A 26884-nucleotide genomic window follows, 5' to 3' on the forward strand; every position below is an offset into this window, starting at 1 on the left:
TGTTGATTACGTGAGAATTTGATCAAATTTCAAACACCAATCATATTAGCGAAATTGGTTAGTGTTAATACTTGAAAAAGGTTCCAGATAAATATCTGATTTGAGACACAACTCTAGTTATTTCAGTCTGCTGCAGACATTGCTTTACAACATGGTATACTGTTTGCAGCAGATGCACAATCAACACAGCAAGTGATGAATACGTGAGGCCACCATCTTGTGTACACATAGTTAAAATCAAGTACAAACCTAGCCTTACAGGAGCACAAGGAGCAGGAAGAATGGACTTTCTGTTCCCATGAGTCACTCTTCCTTCACTGTGACTACCCATTCACTCTGATCTACCCATAGGGGGTCTGCAAGTCACCTAATAAAAACCTTTGATGATCTCTGATCAAAGGAAAAAGAATGATCTCCTCTCTAACTGACTCAATTCAAAGCCTTATTTTTATTTAGCTTATTTGCTGCATTAGGTTTTGGTAAGGAATGGAAGATCACAGCATGTCTATATACCAAAAGAGGATGAATAAATGAAGTATGAATGAGAAATAAATAACCCCATGCATTCTTATCAGCTGTTGAGTTACTTTCTACAGATGTGCTCCATGTTGAACATTCTGAGACAGAGTCGAATATTTGTTTCTCCGTTCAATCTGCCTGCCTATGACTGAACACAAATGGTTTATGGAAACAAATTGTGTTTGAGAGAGAGCAAGAGAGAGAGAGAGAGAGAGAGAGAGAGAAAAGCCAAAAACATCATCGTTTAATATAAAATATAATCATGTGCTTCAGTGGTACAAGCAATATCTTAATTACGCTAATAGAAATTATGCCTGAGACAAAAATTGGTGCATGATGTCATAGCTCAATATAAAACATTGCTTTTTCAGTAATGGGAAATGAGCAATGAATCACGATATGGGTCGGTTCATCCCCCTAGTGTAAAATACCTGTCACCTGCCTAATTAACTTTAGTCTTTTCTAATAAAGCCAGTCTTTAACAGTATAGCCAGTCTTTCTGTTAAAGAGTCTACAAATCCCATCAGGATGTGCGTACACGTTCATCGCACCTCCCAGAGAACAGAAAAAGAACATCTAACAAAAAATTCAGGAGCCTAAAATAGCAGGTCCAGAGCAGGAGCTGTCACCAGGAATACCGATCAATGTGAAAAATAGCAACGCGAACTATTTCAGCCTCGTCACCCGCTCATATTTGTGTCTGCTTCCTGATCCGCTTGGTATTTTGCAATGCACGAACCCATTTATCTTGTTAATCACAATGGGAGTGAATAGTCTGTCAGGGTTCCAATTTAGCCAGGAGCTGACACTCTCAAGTGCTTCCTTATAAAGAAACAGATCTTAAATGGGAATCGGGGCTTCTAAATTTGAATATGATTAACCTTTTGCCATCAGGATATCTGCTTATGATTGTTTACTGTCTGAAAAGGTGCAGCAGCCAAAGCACCGAGTAGTTGTATGACATGTACATGCAAACAAATCGCATCCAGAAAGATACTGTTACATATTCAAGTCCTATATAGGAGTAAGCTATGAATTGATCGATTTTTAAACATTAACCACTTCTTTCTTTGGTGTTCCTACAGGGTTCAGCATACTTAATGCGGAGAAGACATCTACAAGGGTTGGGCAAAGGTGAAACCACCTTCTCTCTTCGATTTCATACTGACTATCATATACGGGTGCTCCAGTACTCCAGGTGGCGCTATTAATATTTCATGACAAGTTCCATTTCTACAGAAAAAAGCATGCAGCTCCTCGAAGTCATCTATCTTGATGACCTGATGATAAATAAACTGGCCTCGGCAACGCCTGCATAGCGTGAATAGTCCAGCCGACCATGTGCACGATACAGTGATATATAATACACTATTGTATAATATTGTTCATGGAAACCAGCCAAGTGTCGCCTCTGCATGAAGAATTCTGAGGACTTAAGATGGAACGATGAGTCATGAGAACACATTATTACCTTTAATCTTCCTAAGACTTTATGGGCGAAACTGAAAAACATGCATGAATTATTACAGGAAAGTAATACTATGAAAATACTATGCAATGTAATTACTTCTACACGTTAATGTACATTTCCCATGAATGTATTTTAAATATATTGTAATATACAGTGCAGAATTTTTGGCACCTTTCATAAAAATTGATTGCATAAAATAATTTCATTATTTGAAGTTAAATTAAGTTTATCTTTGCTTTAATATCAACAAGATTCTCATTAGAATTAGTTTTGCACTCTGTGCAGCTCTCTTTTAAAACCACACAGCATGGATCATTGCTTATGAGAGAAATCACATTTACATAGCACAAGCTCCCTGTCAGACATTCTCCTCCATTATAGTCAAATTGGCAAGGGATAAACTAGAACCCGTTAGAATTGTACATTTTATACTATAGAAGTCTGACATCTATAATCTTTCCTGGACTGACAAACTGTCTGTATGTTCTTCTTAATCAGAAGAAAAGTTCTAGCATTTTAAAATCTGAAGAAAAGGAAAAAATATATATCACATTCTCAAGATTTTCAAGTTGGATTCCACAAAGACCCTGTGCTTACCTCTACATTTATAGCCTGATCTACAACGTGTCCCAAAAGTCCCCATACATATGGGAAATGAACACTTTTTTAGCAAAAAGTCTTCCAAAAATTCCATACTTAGTTTATATTATATTTTTCCCCAATAGCCTTTAAGAACGCCTTTGACAAAAGAAGAACGTATTGAAATCCTTCTCAAGGCTGGATCGGGAAGCTGTCGCAAGGATGCGATGGACTTTAACAGGAAACACTGCAAGCACATCATCACACACACACACGACACTGTTACCAAACTTATTAACACATGCAAAAAGACTGGAAGTGTTGCGGACCGACCGAGAAGTGGACATCCACTGACGAAGACACGACGTGTCGACACGGCGTGGTGCTTGCAAACATCGCCTCGTACATATGGAGACTTTTCGGACACCCTGAACTTATTAAAAATAAACCCATTACTGCCAGATTTTACAAAATTACAAGGGGAAAGAATTCTCAAGTTGATTATTAGCATCATCCACATCAGTCTCTGTTTCATCACCTGAGATAAAAGTCTCTCGTAGCGTTTAAACACGAGCCTCATCATCATCATCTCTTCATTCAACTAGTTTCTGTTTATGCTAACATCAGAGCTGAAATTGCCTATTAATAATAATGCACGGTGGCTTAGTGGTTAGCACGGTATCCTCACACCTCCAGGGTCGGGGGTTTGATTCCCTGTGTGCGGAGTTTGCATGTTCTCCCCGTGCTGCAGGGGTTTCCTCTGGGTACTCCGGTTTCCTCCCCCAGTCCAAAGACATGCATGGTAGGCTGATTGGCGTGTCTGAAGTGTCCGTAGTGTATGAATGGGTGTGTGAATGTGTATGTGAGTGTGCCCTGCGATGGATTGGCACCCTGTGCAGGGTGTACCCCGCCTCGTGCCCGATGCTCCTTGGGACAGGCTTCAGGTTCCCCCGTGACCCTGAAAAGGAGTAAGCGGTATAGAAGATGGATGGATGGATAATTCTGGTAAAATATATGAATGTTTACTGCAAGTACGGATGTCAAAGTTTTTATAGAGAGAAAAACACATTGTTGTTCAAAACTCGATGTTTCAAGTTGTTTTTTGCTCTGTTCCAGAAATGATCCGCATCAACAGCCGACTGGGTTTATACGAGCCGCCACACATATGCTAAGCACTGTCATTTCTGTGAGAGAAAACGGAAATCAAAGATACCTTTATCCATTTATGCAATTTATGATGCGATACAAAAGCTGACAAAAGGCTACGCGAAATGTTTCTCACATCTAAAAAAAAAAAATTCAATAAAAACAACAACAACAAAAACCCAACAGCAGCAGCATTTTGTTTGAACTTGAAAGAAGTGACAGAAAGATAATGGTGCAAAATCACAGCCAGCATCATAATGACAGAAAAAAGCAGGACGGGCAGAAAAAAAACGATGCGAGAAAGCAAGCGAGAGAGAGAGAGAGAGAGAGAGAGAGAGAGAGAGAGAGAGAGAGAGAGAGAGAGAGAAGAACTTGAGAGTGCTCAAGATGATTCATTTGCATCAAGCATCACATGAGTGGCAGCTGTAACCTTTTCACAGAAATGCTGCATCTCAGTCAGTGTCGCACTTTTGTCTCATTTCAATAGAGAACTAACAGCCTGGTGACTAAAGTGGAAATCAAAGGAATAAACATTTTCTTTCTGAGTAAACAGTTTTTCTTTCTACACACTAGTGGTGAAATTATCCACATGGCTCATGTACACGTACGCTGTATATGAGTCATGTGGATAATAAGGAATAAAACATGATGGGACACGCTGTCATTGGAAAAGAATCAACACTGGGTTTGTGTGATGCAGCCTGACATGAAGCATCCAATGATTACCATTTTGAATTTATTAACGAACAACACGTCATGCTTTTTTTTTTCTGTATTGAGTCACGTTTAATCTCATGGAACATCCAAGAATCGAGCCAGTTCGTATTATCACTTCGATATAGCAGCTATAAACAGTCACTCCTTCACCAGCGTCTATTTCTCAAAAAAAAAAATCGCAGCTTGTCATGTAAAGAGAGAAGATGTACTGATTGTTACAAAGCGTTGACACTGAGGACTCCTTCCATAAATGTTAAAGAAACATCTCTTTCTTTCGTAAACAACAACATTGTTTTTAACCCGTCTAATTATGTGCAGCGTCGTACACGTCCCTACGAATGAGCTGTTACTATAGAAACAATAACGTACTAGAAGGAGCGCATTCATAAGCCTGAGGTTTGAATTACAAACAGTCCGAGCTGCTGGTGCAGAAAATTAATCGACGCCTTCTGACCAATCAGATTTGAGACGTCAATAGTGCACTGGTATAAACAATATTATAGAGGATGAGTGGACTGCAGCTCTGTCGAATAGCACTACAGTCCTCTCCGAAATTACCGGAACGACGAGGCCAATTCTTCTGTTTTTGCTATACACTGACGACATTTAGGTTTGAGATGAAAAGATGAATATGAGATGATAGGATCAGAATTGTTGTTAGTACACCAGTGGTTTCTTTTTCAGGACATTCCAAATTGTTGTATAGGCTATGTCAATGACCAATGTGCAATGGTTTTGTTTTTCCCTCTTTTTTCAGCTTGAAAAATGGCTTGCTTTTATCCCATAGACAGTTCTCTGGTCTTCATGTTGGTTTAACAACAAATGCAGTCTTCATTGGCGAAACCCAGAGCTCAAACCAAGAGTTGACATTCAGATCTATTAACTGTTTCGACAATCAATTTAACAGGGCACACCTGGGCAACACCTGTCAGTCACTTGTTCCAATATTTGTGATCACTTGAAAAAACAAAAGCTGTTGAACACATCTAGATGTAAATAGAAAGCTGACTGAAAGCTGAAACTCTCATCTGTCGTCTCATATCCATCTTTTGATCTCAAAACCAAATGTCTTCAGCGTATAGCGTATATATGCTGGTAGAAAAAAAGAAGGATGGAAAGAAAACCGCAATAGATAATCAGATAATCGCAAGAGCTTGTTGTCTAACCTTGACACTGTGACTCGGCACAGACACAGTGCCACCATCTCTTTTAGAGAAGCTTACGTGTGACCTCGCAACATGTGGATTATCACACACAGAACAGCCGAGCATTCGCGAGGGTATACGGGGTTCATAACACGAGTGCAGCGTGACGGACGGAATTTTTTTTATCAAGCGCTTCTTGGGTTGCAGTTGCAAAAATAGCTTTAATCCATGACATGTGAGCTTGAATGTCACAGAGGGAAGATTTTGCTGGGTTTTGAAATACATACCTTCAGCTTGTATTCAGAATTTTCTGTAAGAATGAGGGTTTCATTAGTTCTTGATCCTAAATGCTGCCTGAATGAGATTGTTCATTATATACTTGCCTTCACTCATTATTCAGTCTTGTATTTTGATATTTTAGCTACTGATCACAGAGTGCGGCACTGAAATGAATTAGCGACTGTCAATTTTTGCAATACATTTACATTTATGGCATTTGGCAGATGCCCTTATCCAGAGCGACTTAACTCATTTAAGGCCTTGCTGAAGGGCCCAGCAGTGGCCACTTGGTAGTACTGGGATTTGAACTCATGACCTTCTGATCAGTAGTCCAACAGGTGAGCTGGTTCATATTTTAATTATTCTTACTGCTCCAAAGATCTTAAGGAATACGATAAAACAACATAGTTGAAACAAATTGAACAAGCATATCGTATCACATGTCTGAGAAAAAAAGAAGAAAAAAAAAAACGTGATTCAAATAAGTGTAATGATAACAAAGTTAAACCAAAGTAAGATTTTTACACTCATCAGCCATAACATTAAAACCACCTGCCTAATACCGTGTATGTCCACCTTGTGTCACCAAAACAGGTCTGACCCGTCAGGGCATGGACTCCACTAGACCTCTGAAGGCGTGCTGTGGTATCTGGCACCATGACATTAGCAGCAGATCATTTAAGTCCTGTAAGTTGTGAGGTGGGACCTCCATGGATCGGACTTGTTTGTCCAGTACATCCCACAGATGCTGATCGGATCGAGATCTGGGGAATTTGAAGGCCAACACCTTGAACTCTTTGTCACGTTCCTCAAACCGTTCCTGAACAATTTCTGCTGTGTGGCAGGGAGCATTATCCTCATTAGGGGTGGCTGTGGTTTCGGTGGTAGAGCGGGTTGTTCACTAATCGTAGGGTTGGCAGTTTGATTCACAGCCTACGTGACTCCACATACCGAAGTGTCCTTGGGCAAGACACTGGACCCCAAGTTGCTCCCGATGGCAAGTTAGCGCCTTGCATGGCAGCTCTGCTACCATTGGTGTGTGAGAGTGTGTGTGTGAATGGGTGAATGAGACGCAGTGTAAAGCGCTTTTGGAACTGCTAAGGTTAAAAAAGTGCTATATAAGTGCAGACCCTTTACCATTTACCATATCCTGCTGAAAGAGGCCACTGCTAATGAGGAATTATTGACCTCATTCACTTTTTCTGCTTCCAGCACAATAACTTCGAGAGCTGACTTGCTGCCTAATATATCCCACCCTTAGACAGGTGCCACTATAATGACATATTCAGTGTTATTCACTTCACCTGTCAGTGGGTTTAATGTTATGGCTGATTGGTGTAGAATGTCAGTATTTAAGCCAAGTACAATGAGAAGAACAGTGCTCTAACAGTGCTATTATAAGCTAGTTAGCTAGACTGGAAAATGAACAACAGTTTGGGTGTGTAAAATAAGACTTCCAAATTTCTAGGCATTCAGCAACAAATTTTGCCGTGCCAGTATTTCACGTCTTTACCGATAACTGCGTCGTAACTGGCCTGGAGATCCGAAACACTCCTATTACTCTCCTTAGGTTTCATACCACAATCCTCCACGCCCTCAATCCAACCCAATGATCGATATCTTCTTGTGGTTACATATAACGTTCTCTTTCATGAAAGTGGTATAAAGTGGTTATCCAAACCTGGCTTAATCACTGACTTCACAGCTTTCCTACAGCAGAGGAACAGACCACTCATCTATCAGGCCTCTGCACAATGGTTCATCTCACACAGCTCGCTATATGCCATGGCAACTGCTCAAAGTGGATTTGTCTATTTATCGATATTCCGCGCATTTCATTCTGCGACATCCAGATTACAGAGCTCCTGCTTTGATCGTGACCCGCTTTTCATGCTGCTGTGTTTAATTCGCAGCAGTCACGAAATGAATCCAGGACAGACACAATGTTTTGAGCACCTTAAATTACACCGATAGCTTTCAGCTTGTGTCAGGTGTTGTATTAATATTGGAACGAGACTAGCTAGGAACTGTGACTTAAAAAAAAAAAAAAAAATGTTCATTAACACCAGCAGGACTTTCCGATTTTCTTTTCTTTGGGATTTATTAATGTTAACCCAAAGAAATCTGCCATCAAACAGTGGCATGAGGACTCTAGAGCAAGCTCTACGCCTCAGCCTCGCATGCTTCACAGGCAATGGAGAGAATATTGTGCACGCTTTTCTGGCCACAAGGTTCAGGATCTCAAGGGTTGCAGTTTGATGTGAAGGTTTATCAATAGCAGAACAAACTTTTCAACACCATGAAAGAACAAGTTTTTTCAAAGCACAAAAGAGTCACTGGAAATTTTACGGCATCACATCAGTAAACAAGATATGAACAAGATAAACAAAGGTAAGCAAGATATCCTTCAGTGTCTGCCAGCATGCTACAGAAATGGTATGTGGTGAGTTATTTTCATTCACAGTAAATCGGCTCTTTCTATGAAAGTACGCGGGAAAGTACCAATTTCTAGTGAAAACTTGGTCTGACTGTAAATAAAAGAATATAAGAAAAATGTATAACTCACGTTACTGGGGATGTTAATTGTTTGAGGCACACTGAGGACACTGAATAACGGTCTATTTATGGAAAGATGAGATTTCTGTAGCAAACTGACGACATGTTGCTTACTATTGACTTCGTCCCGTAGAAAACTAAAATATCCTACGTTTATGATTGGCCAAGCCGAAGTGGTTACCTGTGGGTTAGTGAGCAACTGTTCTGATGTTGCTGTACTTCCTCTGATTGTCACAGTTTTATCAATTAAACAAGCAAATGAAGAACAAACCTGTATGTCCACTCAATCTCAACTTTCCAAACCTACTTTCCTAAATCAACAACCTATTCGTAGATATGATTTTTTTTGTTTACACTCCAGCATGCTAACAATGACTTAAGTAAAGATCTCCTGATAGGCAAGAGAACATGGTGGTAGCGAGAACACCCTCTCAGGACCTGCGCCATGGAAACGTAAACACCGCTGAGTTCTGAGTATCAGCAGCAGTGTAAGAGAGATAAGACTGAATGAGCTGATTATACAAACGATGATAACAGCAGATGTAAAATAAATGTCAGTAGAAGTCATTACTCAGAATGTACAGTGGTGCTTGAAAGTTTGTGAACCCTTTAGAATTTTCTAGATATTTGCATAAATATGGCCTAAAGCAATCATCCAGTTTCCCCTCAAGTCCTAACAGTAGATCAAGAGAACCCAATTAAACAAATGAGACAAAAATATTATACTTGGTCATTTATTTATTGAGGAAAATGCTCAAATATTTCATATCTGTGAGTGGCAAAAGTATGTGAACCTCTAGGATTAGCAGTTAATTTGAAGGAAGGTGAAATTAGAATCTGGTGTTTTCAGTCAGTGGGGTGACAATCAGGTGTGAATGTTTTATTTAAAGAACAGGGATCTATCAGAGTCTGATCTTCACAACACATGTTTGTGGAAGTGTATCATGGTATGAACAAAGGAGATTTCTGAGGACCTCAGAAAAAGAGTTGTTGAGGCATCATGCTGGAAAAGTTTACAAAACCATCTCTAAAGAGTTTGGTCTCCACCAATCCACAGTCAGACAGAGGAAATTCAAGACCATCGTTACCCTCCTCAGGAGTGCAGACCAACAAAGATCACTCCAAGAGCAAGATGGGTAATAATCCACGAGGACACAAAGGAACCCAGGGTAACATCTAAGCAAGTAAAGGCGTCTCTCACATTGGCTAATGTTAACGTTCATGAGTCCACCATCGGGAGAACACTGAACAACAATGGTGTGCATGGCAGGGTTGCAACGAGAAAACCACTGCTCTCCAAAAAGAACATTGTTGCCCTTCTGCAGTTTGTTAGCTGATCACGTGGACAAGCCAGAAGGCTACTGGAAAAATGTTTTGTGGACGGATGAGACCAAAGCAGAATTTTTGATTTAAACAAGAAAGGAAAACAATGTTTAGTTGCATTTATTGCTGCACAAGGGAGTCACACCAGGTACTAAAAGCAAAGCTTCACATACTTTTGCCACTCACAGACATGTAATACTGGATCATTTTCCTCAATAAATAAATGACTGAGTATAATATTTTTGTCTCATTTGTTTAATTGGGTTCTCTTTATATACTTTTAGGGCTTGTGTTAGGTCATATTTATGCAGACATATCGAAAGTTCTTCTGTAGAATAGCTTCACAAATTTTCAAGCACTACTGTAGAAGTGTGTGTGCTTCAGTGGTGGATATTCGATGGGTCAGTGCATGGAACGTGCATTCTGCTGCTATCTCCAGAGCATGCCTGAGTGACAGGAAGAACGTGTTGCTGACATGTTGCTCGGTGTCATCCTGCACTGGCTTCTATTTGGTGAAGAGGTTAAAAGAGCAACACTACAAGGTGTTTGCTGGATATTGGACATTTATAGGGTTGTGTTATCATGTTCTCAGGAGACAGTTTCATTCGGTGTGTATCACTAAACGGAGGCCAGGAAGCGCACATTATCACAATATTGCTTTGAGTTCTGAGAAACAGTAGGAATTGTTAAAGTGATATACTGAAAGCAATACTGTGTGTGTGTGTGTGTGTGTGTGTGTGTGTGTGTGTTAGCCATAATGGTCGCTATGAGCTTCTGGTGATGACAGATCAGAGGGTCCATATCTCCCACGCTTGCGTCACACACGACTTGATAATCAGTTTTAACCCTGGCCAAATGGATCCGGCCTGCATACACTTGTCCTAGCATGTCCATGCAATCTAATTTAAACTAATGGTTTAGAAAAGCAAGGAGAGTTGATGGCAGATCTTAAAGATAGGACTAGTCTATATAACACAACATGAATCTAAGGGACAGGACTTAAATTAGCCTTTGTAACACAACATGTATCTCAAAGATAGGACTTGCAGTAGTCCATGTAACATATGTTTCTTACGGATAGTACGTGCAGTATACTATGTAACAGAACAGATAGGGTTTGTAACACAACATGAATATGATACATAGACTTAAACTAGTCTATGTAATGCAACATGCATCTAAGATGTATCTAACATCATCTTGCAGTAGCCTATGTAAAATGACATGTATCTCAAAGATAGGATTGACAGTAGTCTATGTAACACAACATGCATCTTTTACAGATAGTATGTACATTAAACTATGTAACACAACAGATAGGATTCACAACAGCCTATGTAAAATTACACGTATCTCAAAGATAGGATCTATAATAGCCTATGTAAAATTACACGTATCTCAAAGATAGGATCTATAATAGCCTATGTAAAATGACATGTATCTCAAAGATAGGACTTGCAGTAGTCCATGCATCACACGTATGCACTCCTGGTATTGAGTATGGCACAACTGCGCATCCAAATCACTGCAATTTTGACCGTGTTTATGGATCAGAGACGGCACATGTAACATTCCCCACCATGTATTTTTGTACATTAGTCGCCTCACTGTTCAGAAATCTGACACTGATCACTAAACAACACACACCACCGCAGTTTAAACATCAGCTGCGGTGAACTATGGTGAATCAATAAAGTGTCCATCATGTTTTACCTGCCATAGTGGTACTGATGGTGATGGTGGCTAGAAGAAGAAGCGCGGCCCACACTCTTCTCTCCTCTCCTCTCCTGGATGAAGGCATCCCTCTAGAAGTAGCGCAGAGAGCTCGAAGGGCTTTAGGGGTTTTAACGGCTTTAACATCCCCCCCTCCGTCCTGAGGAGGAGGAATAATCACGGAGACACGCGCTCTTTCGACGTCCACAAACGTGAGCGATCAGTGCAACATCTCCGCAAGTGATGCTCAGCTCGTGTTGTTTGTCAGCCTCCTGCTCCTCCTCCTGATGCTGCTGCTGCTGCTGTTTTTTTCCACCTGCGCGGCGGCGGCGGATCCCTCTGCGGGGAAAAACCTCCTGCCTCCACGTCACAGCCCGGGCCACGTCACATCACACAGGGGCCGCGTCCCAAACAACGCCTGAGCACTCATTTTAAATTCACTACCAAGGAATAAATAATGGCTCATATAACGACTGCACGTGCGCTGTACGCGGTCTAGTGGTCTAAATGGTTGTTTGGGATTCAGCCCATTAAGGAAAGACCCTACAAATAAATAAGTAAGTAAGTAAATAAATAAATAAATAAACACAAATAATGTATGTATATATATATATATATATATATATATATATATATATATATATATATATATATATATATATATATATATATATATATATATATATATATATATATATATATATATATATATATATATATATATACATATATATATACACACACACACACACAAGGATTCAGCCCATTAAGGAAAGACCCTACAAATAAATAAATAAATAAATAAATAAATATACAGGGATTCAGTCCATTAAGGAAAACCCCTACAAACAAACAAACATACAAATAAATAAATAAATAAAAATAATATTTAAAAAAAAACAGTGGTGCTTGAAAGTTTATGAACCTTTTAGAATGTTCTATATTTTTTGCATAAAAGTCCTAAAAAAAAAAGATAAAGAGAACCCAAATCAGACAAAAATATTATACTTGGTCGTTTATTTATTGAGGAAAATGATCCGATATTTCAGATATGTGAGTGGCAAAAGTATGTGAACCTCTAGGATTAGCAGTTCATTTGAAGGTGAAATTAGACTCAGGTGTTTTCAATCAGTGGGATGAGACTCATGTGTGAGTGAGTGAGAGCCCTGTTTTGTTTAAAGAACAGGGATCTATCAGAGTCTGATCTTCACAACACATGTTTGTGGAAGTGTATCATGATACAAACAAAGGAGAGTTCTGAGGACCTCAGAAAAAGAGTTGTTGATGCTCATCATGCTGGAAAAGGTTACAAAACCATCTCTAAAGAGTTTGGAGTCTACCAATCCACAGTCTGACAGATTGTGTACACATGGTAACTTCTAAACAACTAAAGGAACTCTCTCACACTGGCTAATGTTAATGTTCATTAGTCCACCATCAGGAGAACACTGAACAACAATGGTGTGCATGGCAGGGTTGCAAGAGGAAAACTGCTGCTCTCTAAAAAGAACATTGCCGACCATCTACGGTTTGGTAAAGATCATATGTTTTGTGGAAGGATGAGACCAAAACAGAACTTTTTGGATTAAATGAGAAGCGTTATGTTTGGAGAAAGGAAAATACTGCATTCCAGCATAAGAGCCTTATTCCATCTGTGAAACATGGTGGTGTTAGTATCATGGTTTGGGTCTGTTTTGCTGCATCTTGGCCAGGACGACTTGCCATCATTGATGGAACAATGAATTCTGAAATAGACTGACGAATTTTAAAGGAAAATATCAGGACATCTGTCTGTGATCTGAATCTCGAGAAAGTAAGTCATGCAGCAAGACAATGACACCTTAAGCACACAAGTCATTCTACCAAAGAATGGTTAAAGAAGAATAAAGTTAATGTTTTGGAATGGCCAAGTCAAAGTCTTGACCTTAATCCAACAGTTCATGTGAAGAAACCCACCAACATCCCAGAGTTGAAGCTGTTCTGTACTGAGGAACAGGCTAAAACTCCTCCAAGCCGATGTGCAGGACCGATCAACAGTTACCAGAAACGTTTAGTTGCAGTTATTACTGCACAAGGAGTTCACACCAGATACTGAAAGCAAAGGTTCACATACTTTTGCCACTCACAGACATGTAATATTGGATCATTTTCTTCATTAAATAAATGACCAAATATATTGTCTCATTTGTTTAATTGGGTTCTCTTCATCTACTTTTAGAATTTGTGTTAAAATCTGATGATGTTTTAGGTCATATTTATGCAGAAATATCAAAAAATTTTAAAAGGTTCACACACTGATGGTATAGTGGTGCATTAGTGCCTATGGAATGGGCAGCTAGCACATCTTTAGTAACACTTACTTTTCGAACCTTTTGTTGCCCTTGTCCCAACTTTTTTGAGACGTGTTGCAGCCATCACATTCAAAATGACCCGTTTTCTTTATTCTTAGAATGGTACATTTGCCCAGTTTAAACATTTTAAATGTTTTCAAATGTTCTATTGTGAATAACATGGGTTTATGAGACTTGCACATCATTGCATGCTGTTTTTATTTACAATTTACAAGGCGTCCCAACTTTTTTGGAATTGGTACATCAATGTTTCCCAGACAGGCTGGTTTCAGTAACAGCTGATCTCCTGGGATTCCTCTCACACACACACACACACACACACACACACACACACACACACACACACACAGAATGGTGCAAATAAACATCCAGTGAGCAGCAGTTCTGTGGGTGGAAACGTCTTGTTGATGAGAGGGTTCAGAAGAAAGTGACTGCTTCGAGCTGACAGGAAGACTTGGATAAGTTGAATAATCACTCTTTACAGCCATGGTGAGCAGAAAAGCATCTCCAAACACACAGCATGTCAAACGTCGAGGCAGATGAGCTACAACAGTAGAAGAGCTCCACTCAGGAATCAATATTAATATTTATTAGTGGTCGTGTTAATACTGTATAAGAAGCACAAGCCTGTGGCAATAATAATAATGACTAGAAAATGCAGTGTCAAATCAAATTGATTTATTGTTAATCACTTTAAATGAAACATAAAGAAGGCAATGAAGTGCATCAGATAATAAATAAACATATTAAACAATAGGTAGATGCAATAATTACATATTTGCCCTTTAACAATTTGGACTGTCATTTCAGTTTGAAACACAAACCCCAAGGTAACACTTGCAGGTGTATGACTACAGTTTATGCTAGAATGTAGAAATGTTTCTGGTTGAATCACACCGAACTCGAAATCCACAGCATTCAGCCTGAACACAGTCGGAGTGAAACACGGACTAGACCAGAAACACGTGCTACATATTACAATTCGACAGTAATGGAGTTTAGTTTGAGTATACAGAAAGGTGACTTTTTAAGTTAATGCTGAATAAGATTTTATATTTTAAATTCGCTCGGATTCAACCATTTAGGGTAAAGGAAATATCAGGATATTCACAAAAAATAATAGGTTAGGCCCAACAGAAATAAAACTATATAAAAAGGACTACAAAAAAAAAAAAATCTAATAAAATTCAGTGTTTTCAGTTTGGGTCTAAGCAAGACTTGTATAAAAAAAAAAAAGAAAAAAAAGGAAAAAAAAGTGAATAAAAATTGCATACGATATCATACTGGACTATTATAAATGAAGGCATGGAGTCAGTTATATAGGGTTAAGCAGTCTTATTGGCAAAAGCATTCAATTTCTCAGCACTTTGCAATAGATCATCAGCACAATCCACATAAAAATGAGCAAATATGACGTTTTTATGACCGCGTCCATCTGAGTGACAGCAATTCATATATGTGCAAAAGAAAAAAATTTGAAATGTGAAAAAAAGGTAAGATCTGATTTTGTTTTAAAGAATCAAAAAACAGACTCTCAACTGTAAAGAAAGTGTGAGAGATGTTTTATGTGTAAACAAACCAACCACCGTAAAAACCCTCATCTGTAAAACTATCACTTCTGTGAGCAGTGGGCTGGCATTTCTAGCGTTTTCCATAACAAGTAACAAACTTTCTGGTGCCTATGTCTGTGTTGTCAGTGTGTCGGCTCCCTTCGCAGCATCCTCGCCTCCCATTTCAGAGTCATTGTGCTTGTCTTGTCCCACCTCCGCCGTTGCCGAGTCAGCCCGCAGCTCGTCCTCCTCAGCTGTTTCATTGGCTGGTGACTGGAAGCCGCTGTCTGTGTCGGTGCTGTGCTGCTGGGGTTCTGAGCGCAAGTCTGATGAGTTCTTTTCGGCATCCGTTCGCTCCTCTTGCTTTGGTTTTGTGATGGTTTCTTGAACTTTTGCAGGTTCTTCTGTGCTGGATGGTGCTTGAACTTTGTCCTCCTGGTTTGCAGGTGGTGCCAACTGCTCCTCTTTTTGACTTGCAACATTTGCATCCTCTTTGGCCACTTCGGTTTTCCCCGGGGCGATTCCAACTGGACTTTGCTCGCCATCTTCTCCTTGGACTGCGTCCTCGATTTGCTGGATGGCACTCTCAATGGCCAGCTTGTCCTGTGGAGACTTTGGTGCAGCTTCCTGTTTATCAAGATTCAGCGCAGTGCCATTGGGTAAATCAGGTGCTGTTTCCTTAGACGACGACCCACATACTTCCTCTTTAATGGGTGCTGCCTTTTCAGAAGCAGAAGAGGACGGAGCGTCAGAATCTCCCTCACCCTGTTCTTCGGGGATGTTGTGAACACTGGGAACCTCCAAGCAGGACTCGTTGGGCAACGTTGTGTTTGGTCCATCCACTTGGATCATGGAGACCACCTGTTTCATCCTGCGCCTCTTCTGGGCTGCTGTATCGCCATCTTCACCCTCGTGTTCTCCGTCCACTTCCTGTTTTTCTCCATATTCTTCTGCCCAGTCGATGGATGGGTTCTCACCCAGCAGATGGAGGTTGGGGTCGCTGTTGGTCAGCACGATGCTGTCCCTGTACAGGTTGTGTTTTCTCTGAACGGCAGCCTCCTTCACAGCTGGAAAGAAGAAGTAAGGAGTTAGAAAGCTTGAAGCCTCTTTCACTTCTTCCCCATTCATTGTCCATCCAGCTGTGGCAACAAGGCTTATGTCAACAAGGCTTATGTCAGGTAATAAGTAGTCTCACAAAACAGAGTTCAAGCATCTGCAAGAGCGTCCGGCACTTTTTTAATCACCGATTCTCACAAAGAACAGCCTACTTTTACAGAAATACGCAAGCTGACTGACACAAACAACAAAGTACATTGTCCAGTGGCCAATCAGCAAACATGCAGCATTATCACCATTAACTGCTTTACAATAAAACTTTTAAATACAGTTTGAAGACTGGATGCCATAACGCTTTTCCTTAGTAGTGACTGTCCTGCTTCAAAGAAAAATCCATCCCAGCTTAAATTACAACCAAATATTCTTACAACTATTGGTATTGCTATTGTTCCCAGCTCCTAGATTCACAAATTTCAATAATCATTATATCAAAATATAACTGCTATCATCTGTACTTTTCTAACACCAACCAGTAACGCCATTATAGACAACAAATAGCCGACTAGGTAAGAAGATCCTTTTGTAACAACCATTTCCTGCTCTTTATTAAATAACTTACCTATGTAGATGTTTAATAACATGCCACTCTGTTAGCAAACCTGATATCATGTATTGTATAAAAGTTTACAGTATACATATACAGTATTTTCGCCTTAAACCACAGCACTGTCGAATTCCCGAGTCTGACTGGTCAGAAGATGCAGCTTCATTTTCTATTACAGCAGCTCAAACAACCGTGCCGGCTGCAGTGTTTATATTAATGCACCAGTTGCAATACATCATAACTGCTATAGTACCCCCTCACTCAGATGGACTTGTATGGCAGACACTCGTCTCGTCTTACCCATCATGATGTCCTTCATGACCGTCTGAAGCACCACCTCCTCAAAGATGTTCTCGACCAGGATGAAACGGGAGAAATCTTCAAAGATCAGCTCTTGGAAACGAGGAAGGTCCTACAGACAGACGTCAGATAAGCATACTAATGCAATGAAATATATGTGTAGAAAGTGTTTAAACGTGTGCGTGTCTTACAGCAGAGCAGGACGGAGAGAGCTGTTTCAGCATGTAGGGGATAAAGATCTGCAAAAGAGCCTCTCTGAAGAACTTCTTACGCACCGTGCTGCTATCATAGTCATATTTCTGTTGGGGGGGGGATAAAAAACAAAAAAACGAAACATTAAAATGAAACAGCATGGACAGCATGGTGCGCTTGCACAGTCCGCTCCAGAAATTATCGGCACCCTTCAAAATAGAACTTGCAAAAATGATAAACATGAGATTCCACTTTTCATTCTAATTAGAATTTCTTATTTTCTCTGAAAACTGGCAAAAATTATTTGTAGCCCAAAATATATACAGTCAGGACAAGTTATTTCTATTTTTGCTGTGTACCACAGTACATCGGAGTTGAAATTAAATAATGAGTATGCTTTGCTGTATGCAATGAGGATATTTACATCCAAATCGGGTAAAGTGCAAAAGTAACTCCAATACATAGTGGTAGACGGATTTTAATCAAATCAAATCAAATCATATCAAATCAAATAAATAAATAAATAAATAAAATATCCAAATATTTATGGATATGACTGTATATCAAAAATGAATGTAAAACCTGTTATCCTTAAAATAATAATTTAAAAAAGTTCTCTCTATTAAGAATGTTTTACTTTATTAAATATTTATTGTATAGTAGCACTACTTGTATTGTTCGCCACTTGATATATCGCTTTGCTTGTATTTCCTTATTAGTAAGTCGCTTTGGATAAAAGCATTCGCTAAATGTAAGTTAAATGTAAGTTTTGTATTTTGTCTGAAAAGAGGCACAATTATTGGTACACAAAATATATTGAATGTAATATTAAAAATAATACATAAATAAAAAGTAAAAATAATGTTAAAAAAATAAAATAAAATAATAATAATAATAATAAAAAATGCAGCCAGAATTTTTCAGCATGCAGGAGAGTCCGAGATCCTCTACACGCATCTCAAACCCTGTTAGACCTTATAGAGACTTAGTCCTGTTATTCTTGCATCATCTTGCATTCTTGCATTTTAGGGGTGCCAGAAATTTTGAAACCAGCATTTTGCAGAAAAATATGTACCATAAAAACAAATCTAAAAATACATTAAAAAAAATAAATAAATAAATAAAAAAATTGTTGACTGTTTGTTGACATTTTGTATAAAAAGTGTCAATAATTGTAGAACTGATCAACTCTGACCGACAGATATCCTCATCTAACCCACCTTGATGACTCGGTCCTGGCACCGCTGAACAGTTTTGCAGAGGTCTTCCTCCTCTTGACCTTCCAGACTCTGGTGAAGCAGCTGCTCGAACGTGTACACTGCATCGTCCATTTGCTGCAACAAAAAAAGATGGACAGAGACATGCACGTGAAATGCCTGGAGGACAAAATAGGTATTCAATATTATTGTAGAATACTCGTACGTATTTCTAAGTGCTGGTTGTACCAACAAGGATTAAATAAATGAGTAACGATAAGTGTTTAGGACTTATTAATTATTTACTGATCTACATTTTATGTTGAATCACTTCATTTTAAACGGTTTAGCAAATTACCAGTTAAAACCATGACCTTAATCCAGGGTTAAATTCGGTTTGTCTGCCACTATGGAATTATGTGACCTAAAGTAAAACCATGCCACTCTTGTCAGATAAACATATGCTCATGTTGCAACTGCAGATGTTAATCTTCCCTCAAGAAATAAAGTGGGGGGGGAAAAAAAAAAAAAAAAAAAAAAATTAGATGCATAGCTGCATTTCAGTCCATGTTTTATCGCAGTCCCAATATATCCACTGTAACGTCATTACACATTCTTTGTTAAAATCGATGCTTGTTTTATCAGAAAACCAAGGGTAGAGATGTTCTTTCATTTTCCACAGTCCAGCTTTATAACATAGTGCCATTTTGTAAATTCTAAACCAAGCTGCAAGTTTAAACCTGAAATCCGCCTGATGATCCACTATGATTTACATTAATCCAAGTTTACTGTAAAAACTAAAACCAGGAGTAATCCTGGTCTATGTGCAATCCTCACCATAATTTTAAAATACGACATTTTTGAGAAATACACAAAGCATTTCACACGTCCGTATTTAACCAATAGGGTGCGCCCTCACACAGTTATTGCAACAGTTGTGAATCTTGTGAGAAACTTGTGATCCTGCCCTGATAAAATATACACTCTGCATGTTCAGTCTTGTGTCACCACTCCCATGCTCTAACACCATGTTCTTTCACTCTATTGACAATTTTCTCCCAGTACTCATTCCAGACATTTTAGACTTACATACTATGAAAGAATAAAATAATAAATCAAGAATCTCCCGCTACTACGGGATATAAATATAAATACAACTGAAATGCACTGGCAGTGAAGTCAGAGATGTTCCGGGTGATGATGGTGCTCCATACAATAAAACACTTCAAGACACGTTGTTATAAGAAAAAAAATAAATAAAATCCATGGTGGGGTGTGATATGACCCAGCACAAAGCAGAGTTATTGTTAGCACCACAAAGTTGATTATTTTCCCATAGAAGCAAAGGTGCTTTATTCCTCTTACATCAGAGCAGTTCGCCATTTGCTTTAAAATAAATAAATAAAAATTTTAATCCAGTTACATTTACTATGTTGTGGAACGTTTACAAAACAAGTTCGTTCCTGTTACCACTTACACCACACCACCTAAAACAGTCATTCCCTCCCACCCCCGTTCTTGTTCTTTTTGAAGATTATATGACAAATTCTTGTCATGTTAAGAAGAAATTGGAAACCTTACTGGCTGTTACAAAGCACTGAAACTGGAGAGTCCTTCCGTAAATGCCTTAAATAAATGTTTAGATTATGTGGAGAGTCCATATCATCTAAACCTTCCTGTATCATTTGTTAATATAGCAAGAATGATTATATGAATTCCAGCCTGCAATACTGTCAGCGCTGCTTTTGTAGACAATTAATCAACACCTTCTGACCAATCAGATTTGAGATTACGACAGCACTAATGTATAATGTCTTAAACTGAATGCAAAAGTTTGCATCCCCAATGGTTTTTGAATGAGCGAAAAAAGGGAAATTAAATGAAACTTTATTTAACTAAGTTATCTAGAAGTTAACTGCTTGCAGTTTCTGATTATTGCTTCAACTCGCAGGAAATTGTTATATTTATTTTTCAGTTCTAATAAATGTTAGCCTGTTTGACTGGTCACTTGAGTTGAGTGGGTGTGGGTTTCCAAACGTCAACTTGGACCTCATTTGTTCTGCTAAAGGAACGATCAGGAATAAAAAATATATATATATATCTATGGCTGTAATAAATAGACATACTATCATCACTCACGTTTAAATAATCTTCCTGAAATAAATAAATCTGTACTAAGGTTGTCTGGGATTTATTTTACAGTTAATGGAATCCCTAGCTGCAAAAAGTGGTGGTGGAGGAACCCATCAAACAGCATATAACCCACTGGACGATGTACAGCCATCTATAATTCAAGAGATACAATGGAGACATTTTAAATCTGTCACTTTGATCACATTCCCAAAATAGCTTGAATTCAGTGCTGATTAATTATGCATTTCCCCCCCCCCATGCTGCTCTGGATGTATGAACGCACTTTCCCATGGAACTATCACTACAGGATCACCGTGTAGTTGGACGAGACTCACCTCTCTCATGAGGATCTGGGCTCTCTGGACGAACACGGACGGACTGGTGACGTCGAAGCGCTGCTGCAGGCCCTCCAGACTCAGCTGCTCCACTTTCTCATAGCAGCACTGCATTTTCACCGGGTGGAAGGCCAGCATGGAGATTTTCTCCATATACTGCAGAGATAAACGACATCGAACTGTTCTATCAGACTCAAATGTTGAATTGATCAAATTGTTTAGATTATATACACCTGAATCAGGAAACGATTAAAAATATTGGACTAAAATGGTACGAGAATAGGAATTAATAGTCATTTATTGCATCATCCTAGAGGAACCTTTCCTGTAAAAAAAAAAGCTCTTCTCGTCAATCATGTTAAAGTGTCAAGGATAAAATCTATATGACAAATTTGATCACAAGGTGATGATTCATCTTCTATAAGAGCAGCTCTGAAGCTTTCTGTCAGGAGAGAGTTATTTAATATTTATGAAAGTGTAACAAGAACTAACTTGTCTCTCTGAACTAAATTGTATAATGTTAAATGCAACTATAAATGGTTAAAAAGTATGATGTCATTTCAATAATAAATATATATTTTTTAATTAACATGGATGATTAATTGCTGTTGTGTAAGAAGAATAAAACACTATGTTGCAGCGTTATGCTCTTTTACACAAAAGGTCCTAGAATAAAAAATCATAGTGTACTAAAATGTCCAGGACTGTCTCTCTTACCTCTCCAACTTTCTCTTTGCTGCCACCGTTCAGCAGGTTCTTGCTCATATCTACCAGCTCCCTGAAGAAAACATCACGCACCTCGAAGAAGCCTCGGCTGGTGGGTTCCATCAGAGCCTCCAGGATGGAGCTGATGTACGGCTCAATACTCACCTTCAGGAGCTTCTCAGCCTTGGGCAGCACCAGCACTAAAAGTCAGCATAGAGAGTCTTAAAGGAATGATCAAACGTTCAAATTTTTCACTCAAACCTAATCAAACAGCCAAAAGACAAACAGGAAATAGAAGTCTATGCCCAGATATCAATATACTCACTTCAACATTGCAGAAAATCATGTCTTAGCAAGTTAAATTATCTGGAATATAGTTATACGAAATACGTTATCTCGTATTTCCTATTATTACAAGATTACAATAAAGCATACTATGTGCTCTATGATCTATTTCTAGAAAGAAGCAAAAGTACCTGCCAAGAGCCCAAGGGCCATAATGATAGCAAATTGTGCTAAGGAAGAACACAACAGTCGTCCAAGATTTCTGCTCTTTACACCGTGAAAATATATCGAAAATATAATATTCCTTACTAGAAGAGTACAATAAAATTTAATTGAATAAGAGTATTAACCTGACATTTTAGGCATTTATCATCATACTTGAAAATTCTATCACGTCATATTATACCCCAAACATTTCCATTACATTTGGGGTAGAAATGTTTATTATTATTATTATTATTATTATTATTATTATTATTATTAAGCAATATTCTTTTAACGATAAACATTCCTTGGGCAAATACAATAAATGAATTGAATGAATTAAGAGCAAGCAAAACATGTATTTGACTTTTCAGGAAAATGTATTGCTTAATATCCGGATTGATCTATGATGCCGTAAATTCTGTGGAAATCAAACAGTAACAAATGCAGTTACCAGGTATTGCAAAACCTGGAACTCAAGCCGATATCTTTGAAATGACCGTTATCTTAACTCTGATCAGGGACTGACCTTTGACCTGCACCTCAGTAAGTAGTACATAATGTTAATGTTTGATTTGAGTCATGACTCCACTACACCATGACAAGAACAACCACCCCAAAATATCACCTCTGGCTTGCTCAATAAGGATTTTTGTAACGCTGCTTTGTAACGACATGTATAGTTTATAAATAAATAAATAGATAGATAGATAGATAAATAGATAGATAAAACACTGTTCAAATAAAACCAATTTGAAATTTTGTTCAAAACTTTCACTTTGCGTAGGCAACGTAGCAGCTTTCTTACATGGCGTACTGGCATTTATAACCCACAGTGCCATCTGGTGGCTCCACCCCTTCTACTGTGACTGCTGAGTCCAAAATGCATCCAACATTCCACGCTTCATTTTTCATCAGTTTTAGTGAATCAGCCATGCATTAGCAGTACACTATAAATAATTAGCAGCGCCTAGACCTCCCCGTCCTTGAACGGGAAAAAAAGTGCTATCTACCTTCTTCTGCATACATCAGATCACAGCCCGACACCACAGCCTTACATATGGCTGACTGGTGATGTGACTGAGAGGGGGCAGTGACTATCCTGCTCCTCCCACCCAGAGAGCACAGTCATTTTTAACAATGGATTAAAAAATACTTTGTACAGCTAAACTTGTCTGAATTATCAGCCTGTTCCTCAATCAGTGTATATCCAACAGGTAACTGTAGCCCAACCTGCCCCCTCATAACTACCCATGGAATGCGTATTGCAGCTCTGGTTTCAAACTGATCATGCAGGAAAAATGTGGGGTAGCAGGCCAAAAAGATTCATTTATTAATTTTTACAAAAAGGAACACATAAAAAGGTAGATAAGTGAGAATTCATTTGGCAAAAATGTCTGACTGTGTTTCCAGATCCAGCAGTACCTCTGATCTTGCTGGTCACATGCTCCTTGGAGGTGATTATCTGGTCCATGTCCGTGCGTATGGAAGCCTCCAGAGGGGGACGTCCTGCCTCACAGCTCTGCACTATGGCTTCGTATTGGGACTGCGTCTGACTCTGAACCAGACTGTACACGGCGTCCGAAATCTGATCTCACGCACACACACACACGCACACACACCATTAGAATGTATGTGGATATTAACAGCACTGCAAATACCATCTATTCTAATAGTGCTGCTAATTTCAGTTAATTGGTCAATTACCAGCGTCCAGTTCTTCTGCCTTTCCTGCAGCTTTCCCTTCAGGCGTGGGCTGATTAGGTCTCTCAGCTCAGGAAGCAGTTTCTCCATCACCAAGTTAGCCAGGATCTGAAAAAAAAAAAGAAGCGTGCAAAAACAAACAAACAGAACTGTTAATCTAATTAAAGTTTCTTCCAAGAGTTACAAATTTACACAATAAGATTATTATCAGAAAGGGCTACAGATCCTCAAAGCTACATCCTCTCACTTCACAACATGTCAGTTGGAGGCACGTGCTAAACAGGAGGCACAATGCTAAAATAGTAGCTGTAAGCCTCCCATAATGTTAGCAAGGAAATGGTGCAAAAAGACAAAACTGAGTGACCGATCTGTAGGCAGAAACACCCTGCTGATGAGAGGTCAGAGGAGAATGAACAGACTGGTTCTACCTGACAGGAACTCAAAATAACCACTCTTTACAACCATGCTGAGCAGAAAAGCGCTCTCAGAATGCACTGTCAAACCTTGAGGCAGATGAGCTACACCAGAAGAAGAATAAATTAGGGTTCCACTCCTGTCCGTCAAGGAGAGGAATCTCAGGCTACAGTAAACACCAGCTCACCAAAACCTGGACAGCTGAAAAATGGGAAAATATCACGTGGTCTTTTTCCCAATCCAATAAACAATTTGTACTTCTTAAAAGTGCAAACTGTTATATCACACCAGAGGGTCAAATCCCCCCAAAATGCTGGAAGAAAACAAAGGATTGCGGTTACATTTGCACTTATTTAAAATGTTGTAGATACTAGAGATTAACATGTCATGATGATCTGACCTGCAGCTTTTTCCCCTCACCAAACTGACCTGATCCAGTTAGGAAAAAAGAAAAGAAAAAAAAAAAAAGCATGGAGAAAGATCTAGAAGCTACAGTAAATGCAAGGGTTTGTGATACCCAGTGTACGCCCTAGGAGCTGTGATGATTCATTTACATCATGTCATAAGCCTCTCAGACAGCAAATAAGGTCATGTTGCATGTCTGAGTGATTCAGGCGTACCACCAACCACAGGTTAAAGCCACGGGGATAACGGCTCTTCACTGAGTGCTGCTTTACTTATTACAGCCATGCTACAAACAAACAAATAGCGTTATGTAACTGAACTGAAGAGGTTCAAGACCACACCTGTACTCCTCCCAGCTTACGAACATCTACCTGTACATCCAACAATCTAGCTTGTGTACTTTTCTGCAACAGGGACCTCCGAATGTCTACTGAAAAACTTGTTCTTTGGTAGAATGATTGGGTTTAATCATTCGTTCCGTAGTAAGAGACTATAAAAAGGTGTGGTAGGAATGTAACAGAAACAATAATAGATGCTTTAGAAACCATATAAAGGAATAAAAGTCAATAAAAAAAGTTATTTTCCCTATAACAGCATGTCCTGACGTGTTTTATTCTTCTTACACCACACCAATTTGTTTTGTTTTGTTGTGTGTGTGTCTGTTAATTAAAATAATTTTCTATCTGGTTTTCCATTTAAAACAAGCTAGATTCTGTTATCACATGTTATAGCAGTTATGAACAGTTGTTACCTCACCATTTTCTCTTACCCCCACAAAGCACCGACACTGGAGACTCTTTCCATAAATATTCAATAAAACATTTTATTTTTAGTCCATTTATAATTTGTCTTATGTGGACTGTCCACCATACAATTTCCTGTATATTAGAAACAATAACATAATATAAACCTTGTAGCCAGCTGCTGTTATACAAAATAAAATCAACACCTTTTTAACCAATCAGATTCCAGAATTCAGCAGCACTGTGGTATGAAATAATTGCTCAAACTCACACAGGTCACCTGCTGCTTGCTCATAATGTCACCGGTACAGTCACAGAGCAGGAACAAACATGCCTAAGGGCTGTTAGGAGAACACTGCGTGATGCGTAATGCTGTGCTGAACACTCCATTCAACAGAATAACGTTGTGCACAGAAACAAAACAACCGCTTCAAACAGAGGCTCAATTCACAACCGTAAGACCAGGATGGCAATGGATTCATTAATCTAGCCTGAAGTTTTGGGAAAACAATTAATCAAAAATCAGATGATCTGCTCAGATATCTGATCCACAAGCATGTTTTTCTACAGAACAGTGAGTTACTCAGAGATTACTCAAGAGCTCATGTAGACCATGATATCTTAAAATCAGAGTCACAATGTTCTCAGACTTCAAAAAAAAAGGTCTTAGACAACTGGATTTTACAACAATAATCAGGATATTCAGTGGACATATATCTGATATCTGAAAAAATGATATAATGTCTCATTATGAGATTGCTACATAAGCAGTACGACACCAGTCTAGACCATTTCCCAGATATTTTAACTAATTTCAAGCTTAAAATGATTTTTAAAAAAATCTAGAAATAGACTTAATCTTATATTTGTTTTTAAAAAAAAATTATAAAAAGAGACATATTAGTGGAATTTGCCTATATTCATGACATTTTTACTGTACCAGTAAATGGACTTGAGAGTTGATTCATCAGAGGCCAGAAATATTAAGTCAGTTGTGTTTCCAACCATAAGGACATGTTACATGACAGACTTAAAAATATACATTCTGTTGTATACGCTAACGCTAAATAATCAGTAGTTTTGGTTGGAGTCAGTTTCAAAATTCTTCCTTAAAACCCCAAAACATCCCAAATCCTGCCTAGGATGGAATGCCTGCATGGTGGTGTAAGAGGCGGAGCTTTGATAACCGACTAACAACATGATTGACAGATACATACCTCATTGTCCTGATGTACATCGGACACATTTCACTCAAACTG

At 38.8% G+C, this 26884-nt stretch overlaps 2 protein-coding genes across 4 annotated transcripts in view; both read right to left on the reverse strand.

The window, feature by feature from the left end:
- npdc1b (neural proliferation, differentiation and control, 1b) overlaps positions 1-11799 on the reverse strand; it is a 30436-nt gene extending 18637 nt beyond the window's left edge. The window contains exon 1 of one of the 3 annotated variants that reach the window (XM_017451971.3): positions 11449-11799. In XM_017451971.3, coding sequence (XP_017307460.1) covers positions 11449-11536 — 88 coding nt within the window. In that variant the 5' untranslated portion in view covers positions 11537-11799. The remainder of the gene's footprint in view (positions 1-11448) is intronic. The other 2 variants (XM_017451972.3, XM_017451970.3) reach the window with 2 other exon arrangements.
- A 2663-nt stretch (positions 11800-14462) lies between these two features.
- Positions 14463-26884, reverse strand: part of niban2b (niban apoptosis regulator 2b) — a 42725-nt gene continuing 30303 nt past the window's right edge. Inside the window, exons 7-14 of the mRNA XM_017451967.3 lie at positions 24067-24171; positions 23785-23947; positions 21883-22070; positions 21166-21321; positions 18722-18835; positions 17501-17608; positions 17310-17421; positions 14463-16416 (exon numbers count right to left, since the gene is read on the reverse strand). Of these exons, the coding sequence (XP_017307456.1) occupies positions 15479-16416; positions 17310-17421; positions 17501-17608; positions 18722-18835; positions 21166-21321; positions 21883-22070; positions 23785-23947; positions 24067-24171 (1884 nt within the window). The 3' untranslated portion in view covers positions 14463-15478. The remainder of the gene's footprint in view (positions 16417-17309; positions 17422-17500; positions 17609-18721; positions 18836-21165; positions 21322-21882; positions 22071-23784; positions 23948-24066; positions 24172-26884) is intronic.

This window comes from Ictalurus punctatus, chromosome 22 (assembly GCF_001660625.3).
Source record: "Ictalurus punctatus breed USDA103 chromosome 22, Coco_2.0, whole genome shotgun sequence".
NCBI classification, from domain to species: Eukaryota; Metazoa; Chordata; class Actinopteri; order Siluriformes; family Ictaluridae; genus Ictalurus; species Ictalurus punctatus.